This window comes from Zootoca vivipara, chromosome 1 (genome assembly GCF_965207765.1).
Source record: "Zootoca vivipara chromosome 1, rZooViv2.hap1.1, whole genome shotgun sequence".
In the NCBI taxonomy this organism is placed as follows: domain Eukaryota; kingdom Metazoa; phylum Chordata; class Lepidosauria; order Squamata; family Lacertidae; genus Zootoca; species Zootoca vivipara.
The window spans coordinates 120,214,771-120,225,636 of record NC_142582.1 but is presented as its reverse complement, the minus strand read 5'-3'; the positions used below and the strand labels follow the sequence as shown (position 1 = coordinate 120,225,636).

Sequence of the window (10,866 nt, the reverse complement as noted above, 5' to 3'; positions counted from 1 at the left end):
ATAGAATTCTAGTTACTCTTCAGTCATGTTAGTTGTAATTGCACAAAGGTCACAAGCAGCAGAAAATTAGATTTGTTAACAAAAATACACATTTCAAGATTTTTTTTTATTAAAAAAACCCATATATTTTTATAATGGCTTTACTCTGAGCAAGTTCCCTGTGTGAACAATGTTGTTTAAAAGAGCCTCTGTACTTTCCAAAGAACTTGAATGTGTTAGTGCATAGCAGGATCATCAATTTGGTTACAACACTGGTGGAAAAAGACAGCAGCACCAGGATGAGGCAAAGCCTGAACTATTTCATTTCCCTAGAGAAGAGTTTCGAGCTCATCCAGTCATCTTTTTAATCGATTGTCAATGAGTTTTCAAAGCTCATATAGAAACGCTATCTCATTGAGACCCAAATGGATTAGCTACTGCCAGGTTACTAATCTGGGAAGATTTTGCTTAATCAGATACCCTAGGATGTTCACGATCTATTAATGACAAAATCCTCACTTCTTCCTGAGATTCTTGATATTTTTCATTATGATTGCTTTCTTCATGCACTGACAAGGAAGGATTTTGATTAGCTTTTTTTTGATGCTGTGGAGTTACAAATCTCAAACACACTTAGTCTGCTTGCTGCATTACAACCTGTGTACGCTGCTACCATCTTTTCTTGTGAACTTTCTGAACTGGCAAGTGGCAACCTTTCACTCTGTGAGAATAGGTAGCCTGAACACTCCAACCCTGATACGCTTGCAGGTTGTAAGATCTCAGCCTTCCCTTGCAGGAACTGATCTGTATCTGCAATCTCATTTGAAGCTTCTAGTTCAAGTGATTTGTGGCGCTCCTTTTGCTGTAATGTATTTCCAGTGCAAATGTTTGCTCCGCAGTTCTGTTCTGGGGGGAAACCTAAAAAAATCAAGTTAAAAAACACAAAACTTAAGTTTACATGCATGCTTTTCAAAACAGACAAAAAGGAAAGTGTATTGTAAAATAATATTTATTTCATAAAAATTATATACCACCTGATTGTGGTATATAATTGTGGTATATGCTACCTGTCAGAGGTTATTACGGCTATTCCTGAGTAACGACTCTCCACAAACTTGTCTTTCAGAGTCTTTATTGGTGCACATTATTTACAGTGTGATGAGCTGTCGGTTTCATGTCCGCGTTATTCCGTGTCAGAATCTGGCACTGCCCCTTTTCGCCCCTTTGACCAACATAAGAGCCTGGGGACAGCGAATCTCCTCTCTTTTCTCCTCCTCCTTAATTCCGCTGCCGGGGGAAAGGGTCTATGCTCCGTCTTTTCCCTCTCCCCCCTTTCCGTCTCTCTCTCTTCCCGCCTCTGGAGCAGGGGCTCTTCCCTGCTGCCGGAGCCCTGGCTCTCCCTCTCTGCTTCCTGACTTGCTCCTTCAGACCCTGCGCTTCCATGGCTGCTTGGGGAGGAGCTGCTCCTGATGATAGGGGGAGGTTCTCTATACTCTCTCCCCCTTACACTACCCATATAAAAAATTAAGCTGTTTAAGTATAATATTAGGCATTAAGTAGTATAATAGAATCAATAGTTTATAAACAGCTTCTACTTTGGCAACAGATTTTTTTAAAAATCTGCTCGGCAGTGTTAACATTTATCCCTGAAAGTATACTTGCATTATATCACATTTCCTTTCCATATAGGTTGAGAGCTAAACAAAGGTATAGTTAGTTTTGTATGCCCAATGGGGCTTTAAGCTTGTGTTTGTAAAACAACAGTATTGACATTCATTTAGTGAAATCTGGGTTAAAATCACCAATAAAGGAAAAAAAACTTTTGGAAAACCTATGCATTAAGTACCTTGGCAAGAAGGGAGAATGCAAGTGTGAAGGATACAGCAAAATTTTAGCGAAGTTTCCTTTCTCTCTCTCTCCCTACTCAACATTATTTTTAGACTTATACCACTACAATTTAAAGGGTCATTGTACTCTTTCAGCTTCCTAGCTATTTGCACATAATTTTATCTTCAGGAGAGAATGGAGATATTAGAATTCACATACCTTCATATGCAGGACTTCTTTCCTTTATTTCACCATGACTTGAACTGATAGTCACACTTTGTAACAAATTTTCAGCTCTGATCTTTTTTGCAAATGGCAACGTTTCATCTGAACCCTGTTGAGAGAGAAAATAAACTTATCATATTCATCAAATATCAACTTTTTAAAATTATTCCAATATTTTAAAAAGCTCTATTCATTTGGCAGCACTTCGTGCCACACAAGAATCCAAGTGAATGAACTTAATGCCACAAAAGTATGGTTTGCTTTATTATATAAAGACCAAGTATGCAACAGCTTATTTTCAGCAAGACATATACAAGCAAAAAAGCACAAGCAAAGTTAAATATGCTACAAGGTTTTTAGAGTATTATTGATTTGGTAGAATTCACCTATTTTATACCTCAGTTGCTCGTTTCTGTCCCAAAATCTCTGTACATACACGCGCATCAGCAATTTTAGTACACTCGGGTGAAGAGTCTATTGTTTGAACCATTTGCATTTCAAGATCACCGCCTATAATTCCTAGAGATTCAGCCACCTATGAAAGACGAGACACAATATTTTTGTCTTAGAGCAGTAATACACAATTTATTCCCAGTAAATTCCATTATTTCAAAATTCTTATTTACAGGGGGTAAGCCAGCAGGACATGTACAGTGAGCGGGAAAAGTATTTGAACCCCTGCTAAATTTGCCCATTTGCCTTATTTAACTATTATTTAATAGTTAAATTTAATTTTTAAATTTAAATTTAATATTTAATTATTGTGGTGATTGTTTTTTACTCCAAGGTACTATATTTGATCTTAGCATGTAGGCCTAAAAGCAAAAGATAGAAGCGCAAATATAAAATAAAATGTACTTAATTTCTGCTTATCTTCAATATTTGCTATTTATCTTCAAACTCCTTCTTTTAAAGAAAATATGTTCAGTTTCACCTGCTGCACTCAGTTTAGCTACTGGATCTTGATTCACAGCCACACACGGAACTACCCAACATACCTTTGGGTTTTTTATTGCCAGAGGGTTGTTTAATTCAGGAGTACTCAAATAGTCTTGGCACATTTTCTTTACTATAGTGTGCAGCTCTTCAAATTCCCGGTATACTTCTGGAAAGAGTGCTTTTGCTGGACAATTTTTTTCTACCTGTTTAGTAACAAAAACTACATGAATATGAGCAAATTCACAATCAGGTGCTCTAAGTACCATTCAAGCCTATTATAATGCAAAGAAGTAACAGGCGATTAAAGGCAGAAAGCACTATTTGAACCTCTCCAGCAAGTCCCCTATCTTGACCACATTGGTTTGGATCAGAGCTGTCAGTCCATCTGCTTGTCGTTGGCTTAAATTGATCTTATGTTAAACAGAGTCTGGAGAAGTAGGGACTGGAGTTAAGAAAACTAGACAACAGAGGCTGTGGTTCAAGATCCAGGAAGATTATGTTAAGAACTGTAACTCCTATCTACCTGTTACGAGAAAAATATCTCACTGGAATAACTTACTGTACTAATCTATATTTCCATAAAGAATGAAATAAAATTGTTGACTTTCTCAAACTATAACTTCAAATACAGCAGGGAAAGTGATGTGTCCCACTTATTCAATCTTCTACCATGTAATTCCTTGTACTCTTCCTGGTTAATCCGGTTTCATCCTATTTTTGTTCATATCTGCATGAGAGACTCAAGTTTAAAGAGTTTGACTATAGGAGATTAAATGCACATTTGAAGATAGTATTTATTCGTTTTTTTGTGCATTTTACACTAAGTTTGCAAGATGTATCTTACCTTCATCAACAGGAATTCAGATACAGTAACAAGTGTTGTAAAGCGTGGAAGAGCCAGCTCCATAAAATCTTCATTGGCACATTGCTGAATCAGCTATTAAAGACCATAATAATTTCTTTAGAGAAGCCATAAAGTCAAATCGCTAAAACGCCAAGTCTAAATACATGGAAATGGACAAAGAAAAATGCATGATATCTGAGCAATTTATTACAGAAAACAGATAAATCACTGAGAAGTGTCAATGTTAGGAGACAGTTCTTATGAGTCATTGCCAGAATAAATTCAATTTTAAAATCCCAGCAGTTATATCTAGGGGCCACCTCACACAACATTCTTCCTGCATGGAGATGATCAAAACTAATGCAGAAAACATGTACAACTTGTGTGAAGCACACACAATTGGATTATTTTGCCATGGGCAGAAACTTTATCCAAGTTTTCAAGAGAGCCTCTCCAAAGCCTCATTTACTACATGAAAGGCTAGTTACCAAGTAGAATCTTAGCTGGCAGATTCTGAAATAAAAAATAGTAAGTCTTTCAACAGATAACAAAATTGTGGTATTTTAAAATGGTTGAATCTGCAGATATGATATGGTTGTCACATATGTACAGTATAAAAGCTTTGATGAGACGGCCATGCTTGTTCTTAGATGAAGCAGCAGGCACCCTTAGAAACATAGTTCTTATAAAATAGCACCAGCCATCTCCCCATTTTATACTGTACTTATAGCAAAAATAATTTCAGGAATGTGTGTTGCCCAACTGAGACACCTTTTCAAGTTATCAAAACATTTTAAATGGATGAGTCTAACTAAGGGATGGGGAACCTTTGTCAATCCTGGAGCACCATTTCCTCATGAGCAACGTTCTTGAAGCCATAAGCCAATGGTGGCAAGGGCAGCTGGCAAAAGTGCTTGAGGTTTTTTACTTTGTACTGTAGGATCTTTTTCCAACTACACAAAAGTCATAGGTTTCAACACACATGCACACACGTATCTATCCACTCAAGTAAGTAAGGTACTATTAAGGTACAACAACACATTCCAGCTAGGCAAAGTCATTCAAGGAGGGTGAGGAGATGGACTGGTGTAAATCCCAGAGGGCTAGATAGTTCAGAAATGGGGAAACGTCCACCTTTTTAAAGAAGGTTTAAGTCCCACTGAGCTCAATGAGACCCACTGAGCACAATGAGACCCAGCAGTAAACATGCTTAAGATTGTATTGTGAGCACTATAGCCTAATGGAGAAACTATCACTAGACAAGCGAGCATGAACAATTGTGTAAAGGAACCATACCTCTTTTAGCCTAGCTTTCCTTCTAAATATACTGTGGTGCTCTGCCGACATACTATTAAGACACTTTGAAGAGAACTGACTGCGTCTGCTATATCTTCCAGAATACCTTGATCTTTCAACTGTCTTTGGTCGGCCACACCTTCTTGGTTGTCGGGGTCTTCCAGGATCCAAATACAATAAATCAGTGTTTTGATCTTCTATTAACTTTCCATCTTCTGTAGATGTAGAAGACTTTAAAAAATGTTCATAAGAATGCTTTAAACAGTTTTGACTTCATGTATTAATTTTTCACTTTGGAATAATTATACTAACATTATCCTATAAAACTAAGTTAAAAGGCACATATACTTCCCACATCTCACTTCAAAACAAGATGGCAAACACCTTTTCTCCTACCTTGAATGCACCGTGATGTCACATCATTATGGTTTGCATGTGCTGCTAACTTTGCTGTTTTAGGATTTATTTTCACATAACCCTGTCTACTTCCAGAAACAAGGACTACCAACTTTTTGACACGGTAAGGAACATGGATAGTGCAACAAGGCAAAACAATGGTGCCTCAATGTTCCAGCTGGAACACTGGAATTACTGCAGCTGGTAAGCAGTTTTCATTTGCTTGCTACTTGCAAGGAAGCTTCAACATGAATCTTGCAAATCAGAAGGAGGAAGGCACTGAGACTACTAGCAACTTTTACACCAGTTACCTTATCTATCCAGTAATCATGACCAATAATTCACAGTATTTGAAGATCTGTTAGGACATGCATGTATCAATACAGTATTGCTTTCATAAGACAAATGCCATTCATGAAAAGGATTTTTTGTATGGTATGCTTCCCCATTACATTGATTAGAAATTGCCTTTGGATTAGATTGTCCATTAAATACTTAAACGTTACCAGCAGCCTCTATCCCATACTAATTCCCTCTTCATACTGCAGGGATAAGAATGGAATACACCTGTTTCCCTACTGTCTAACTTTAAAGAGCTACTAGCTTTTAGAATTAGAAGCGTCAATAGTGCAGTTTTTAAAAATATTCCAGCAACGCCATTCAATGAAGCCTATTGTATAAGATTCCTGTAGCCATGAACTGGATTTATATAAGTGGCAGAGGGAGATCCAGCTTGCTCTAGAAAGGCAGATGGCATAAGCTGACCATTCCCTGGATAATCTGAAATACTGTAGAAATATATATATTTCTCTTACCTGTTGCTCATTCTCTATAGGAAGATTATTTTTCAAGTCTACAGCTGATCCAATTTTATTTATTAAAGGGGCAGTAATTAGTGGTGGTGAAAGCATCTGATGCATACTTTCACAACTTGTCTGCCCAGTACACTCCAGTAACTGTCTATTTATAGGAGAAGATTGTGAATATTCTTCCTGCCTATGAGCTGGATTAAGTTTATAATGCCGTGCTAATCCTCCTTTTCCTATGTAAGATTTTTCACAGCTTTGACATTTAAACAATTTTGGCTTCAGGTCATAGTTCAAGGGACCAAATAACGAGCACACTTCCTTCTCCTTGCCTCCTCCTTCATCATCTTCTAGACTTAGCTCAGCATAGTCATCAGAATCAGACTGGTGACAGTCAGCCAAGTCTTTAGTTTTAATGAATTTGTAATCCTTAGCTTTATATTTGGGAGGCCTTGAAATCCGCCCAGAACGAGTTTTGACCTTTAGAGATTTTTTAACTCTATGATATTTGTACTTCTTCTCATGGTTTGTAAGTGAATTTGCTGAACAAAATGGGGCGAGAGTAACATTTGGATAATCTGAGGCAGATATTGTAACAGATATGTTCTTCTGTCCATTGAGTAGTTCATGTGTTATCTTGCCTGAGGAAACTTGTCCAAGAGGATGTAGAGGGCTCTGCAGAAGCAGCTGAAGGGTAGGTTCAGAAGATTTATATAACAAAAATTGCTGTGGTCCAGGCACTGTAACAATATGTGGGTTAGTAACACTGAGTGGTACAATCCTGGAATTCTTCTCAAGTGGCTGATTAGTGGTTATATTTTTTGATTGAATTGCTGCAAGAGATAGCAATGACCTTTCTTTCTCTTTTTTCTGTTCTAGCTGTACTTGAACACAGACGGTTTCCAACAGCTGTAAGAAAAAATAAAGCTTATTTAAGCACAAAGTCATATAAGGTTTTCTGTACATTCTTGAAAAGAAACTGATCTGGATCACCACACACTTCTTTTTAAAAGTTTCTTTTAATCCAAGTAAACATAGTCAAGATTGGTCTGAAATTGTGGCACAACTTTTTAAAAAAAAACTCTAGCTTGCATACTCCTGAAACTACTATTATACATGTTCATCTCCTTGTCGTAAAGATTAAAATTAAGGTTTTATGGGGAATGGAGTGAATTTTTAACAGTGACCTGAAGGAGATCAAGAAGGGAAGAAATCATTGGTTTTAACTGCTAACTAACTGACTTGCTATTGTTAAGCAGATTGCTGGGTAAAAGTCTAGTGTGGTCAGTTGGTGTTTCATCAATGGGAAACTAATGGACAGGATTTGTGAAAGTTGGGAATCTCATTTTATTTTTTTATGGTACATTCCTCAGTTCAACAGAGAGAGCAGATGCTTATGCAACTTTAGAATGGGCAGAAAGCAGTAGTGGAGGAGGGCAGGAGAGGAGGGCAGAGTGTCCTGGGCGTGATGGGGGGCTGGACAGTGTCGGAGCTAAGCAAGTTTTGGTGATGTTCCCCAAAGAAGCTCACAAATTTGGGGAAGCTCCGCCCCAGGCGAGGGTTTTTTATGTTGCTGACAGAGCGGTGGGCATTCACATGGGAGAGTGCATACGCATGACGGGAGGTTGTTGAAATTGGGGGTTGTTGAGACTTGTGATGGTTGTGATGGATAAACACCAGTAAATCTACTGCTTCAAAGGAGTGCCTGCTTTGTACACAGGAAATCCAGAATTTCTTTTCCTCCCAAGACACCTTACGTTTCCAGTGCTCTCTCTCTCATTCAGAGGACACTAAACCCAGTCCTGGGAACTATTCACCCCCATGTAAAGTAGCACTTTGGTGACCCATTATTATTATTATTATTATTATTATTATTATTATATAGCACCCTTCAGCCCAAGATCCCAGAGCGGCTTACAACATAAAAACACAAAATACTTAACAATAGTAATAACAATGTTGTTTAGTTGTTTAGGACTCTTCGTGACCCCATGGACCATAGCATGCCAGGCACTCCTGTCTTGCACTGCCTCCCGCAGTTTGGTCAGACTCATGTTGGTAACTTCGAGAACACTGTCCAACCATCTCTTCCTCTGTTGTCCCCTTCTCCTTGTGCCCTCCATCTTTCCCAACATCAGGGTCTTTTCCAGGGAGTCTTCTCATGAGGTGGCCAAAGTATTGGAGCCTCAGCTTCAGGACCTGTCCTTCCAGTGAGCACTCAGGGCTGATTTCCTTCAGAATGGATAGGTTTGATCTTCTTGCAGTCCATGGGACTCTCAAGAGTCTCCTCCAGCACCATAATTCAAAATAACAATAATAATAATACGTATTTTGTGTTTTTATGCTGTAAGCCACTCTGAGATCTTCGGATTAAAAGCGGTGTATAAATTTATTAAATTAATAAATAGCAGCAGCCCTCCGTCCCGCAAGCTGTGATTCAACCATTCTACGACTTAAACATCAGCGATCCTCACACCCCTCACGAAAAATCCCCCCATAAACCCCACGGGCTTATTTATTATACCTTGGGCGGCAGGAGCCTGGCGGGGGCAGGGGGCACCTTCTGCAGCCGCTGCGCCGCGTCGTGCGGGATACTGAACACCGGCGGGGCCGCCGAAGTCGAGGCGGAAGTCGCCGAGCTGAAGCCCCGAGCCGGAAAGTCGGGATGAGAAGCCGTGAGGCCGTCTTCCTGGGCTACTGGAGAAGAGGCTTCCCGCCCTTGAGGCGATGCCGCAGCCCCAGCGATACGGCGGCTCACGGGCATCCCGGAGACGGGCCTCCCCGTTTGCTTCCCAAGGGGCAAGGTCTCGCCCGGCTGCTGTAGGCGCCAAAGAGCCCCAGAGGAAACGGCCTCCTGGCCGAGCGCCGAGTCCTGATCCACAGGCCGGCTCGCTTCAGAGGCCGCCATCTTAGCGAGTAGCTCCTGTCAGGGGAGTCGGTTGGAAGTCTCTCTAAGCCCCGCCCCTGCCGCGAGCGCTTGAGGGACAAACAGTGCCGGACCAATAGGAATCAGGCTCGGCTGTTTGCGGTACGTGACGACAGCGAAGGGGTGGAGTGCGGAAGGAGGAGCAAGAGTTAAAGCGTCGGCAGTGGAAGCCGAGCGGGGTCAAATTAGCTTCAAAAGCGATACTGTAGTAGGTTCTCCGGAGTCATGGTGCTTCCTCTTCGAACACTTAGTACACTTGCTCATCTCTTTGACGCGAACTCGATGGGGACATTCTGGATTACGGGCAAATAGGAATAAATAAAACCGCAACTTAATTATGCTTTGTTCTGTTTGCATTATCCAAGGGAGAAGCTTTAAATTGTTGTTGTTGTTGTTGTTATTATTATTATTATTAAAATTGAAGGTATTGCCAAAGTCAAAGTTCAAAACCCCGAGCAGATTAAATGGATTGACAAAAGATGAGTATTCTGACCTTATTTGTCTCCATAGCGATCTGTTAGAAATCCCTGTGTACAGAAATGTGCACAGCCCCTCCGCAGGATAAAGCCTGGGTGGTTTTTACTTAACCGGGTGGAGCACAGGTTTCTGTTTTTGTTGCTGTACTTGATACATTTATTTTTAAGTCAAGCATTTCCCCCTAAAAATCCGAAACATAAAAAGATAACCGTCGCCTTTTTTGCTCTTTGCAAAATGAACAAATTTGCTTTTTCTAAGCTACATTTTACGGCAAGCGAGCATTTGTTTGTTTTGTTTTGCGGCGGACGAACATTTTATTGAAAAACAAAAGGCTTCCTCGTGGCCCGTACGGGGATCGAACCCGCGACCTTGGCGTTATTAGCACCACGCTCTAACCAACTGAGCTAACCGGCCACTGGGAGAACATTTTGCCTTTGCTTTCTTTCTGCTACTCGGTGACTCAACTTTGAAGACTGGAATTTATACAAAATGACTGTGCTTCTTACGTTTCTTTAAATAACAAATGTGTGTTTCATTGGAAAACGAAGCAGATCTGCATGCTGTTCAAAAGTGATCCATTTGAGAGTGTGCGAAAAATTGTAGTTGTGGTTATGAAAAAGGGCTGCTTCGTTTAATGTCTGTCTAATGGCTATTTATTACAGAGCATCGACACGAGTGAACACTATGCTTTGCCTTTTTTTAACAGCTAGAGAAAAATCTGAAGAAGTGTGCATGCACACGAAAGCTCATACCAAAATAAAAACTTAGTTGGTCTTTAAGGTGCTGCTGGAAGGATATTTTTTATTTTGTTTCGACTACGTCAGACCAGCACGGCTACCTACCTGTAACTAGAGAAAAATGGTTATGGGCAAACGGTGTAACAGCTGGTTGATTTTCAGAGCTGGATAGACCTTCGAATTCTGGATTTTCAAAATCTCTGTTACTCAGATCCTATGTTGTCTTATTACGCGGAGCTGTTGCAGATACGTATACTGTATCTGGCGAACTGGGACACAGGCAAGTGAAGATGACACCCCTGCAATCCCAGTTCTGTACTGAAAGTGGCGACTTCTGCAAGAGCGACTCAACCAGCATGTTATTTATTTCCTTTTGAATGCCTGTCACGTCAACTCCCACTCCAAAATAACTAA

The 10,866-nt window shown here is 40.1% G+C and overlaps 1 protein-coding gene and 1 non-coding gene across 4 annotated transcripts; both read right to left on the bottom strand.

Moving 5' to 3' along the window:
* Positions 1-87: 87 nt before the first annotated feature.
* Positions 88-9,565, bottom strand: ZNF839 (zinc finger protein 839). 3 transcript variants are annotated; one of them, XR_004691971.3, is made up of 8 exons: positions 8,837-9,565; positions 6,322-7,221; positions 5,111-5,341; positions 3,815-3,907; positions 3,030-3,173; positions 2,418-2,566; positions 2,026-2,140; positions 88-897 (listed from the first exon to the last, which is right to left on the bottom strand). XR_004691971.3 is itself a non-coding variant. In XM_035105681.3 (8 exons), exons 1-8 carry the CDS (start codon positions 9,218-9,220, stop codon positions 569-571), a joined length of 2,334 nt encoding a protein of 777 aa, XP_034961572.3. In that variant the 5' UTR covers positions 9,221-9,565; the 3' UTR covers positions 88-568. The 3 variants fall into 3 exon arrangements, 2 of the variants coding, with proteins under 2 accessions (XP_034961572.3, XP_034961583.3); XM_035105681.3 differs by having other exon boundaries at positions 2,429-2,566; XM_035105692.3 differs by lacking the exon at positions 3,030-3,173 and having other exon boundaries at positions 2,429-2,566.
* A 490-nt stretch (positions 9,566-10,055) lies between these two features.
* Positions 10,056-10,129, bottom strand: TRNAI-AAU (transfer RNA isoleucine (anticodon AAU)). Its single transcript has one exon. It is a non-coding gene; the product is annotated as a tRNA-Ile (tRNA).
* Positions 10,130-10,866: the final 737 nt, after the last annotated feature.

Bases quoted from the DNA above. Each gene is read 5' to 3' on its own strand.
- ZNF839 (XM_035105681.3), bottom strand. From the start codon at position 9,220: ATGGCGGCCTCTGAAGCGAGCCGGCCTGTGGATCAGGACTCGGCGCTC. The intron at 7,222-8,836 runs GTATAATAAATA...TTTTTCTTACAG, and splicing joins CCAGGCTCCTGCCGCCCAAG to CTGTTGGAAACCGTCTGTGT. The intron at 2,567-3,029 runs GTATGTTGGGTA...CGTCTTTCATAG, and splicing joins TGGCAATAAAAAACCCAAAG to GTGGCTGAATCTCTAGGAAT.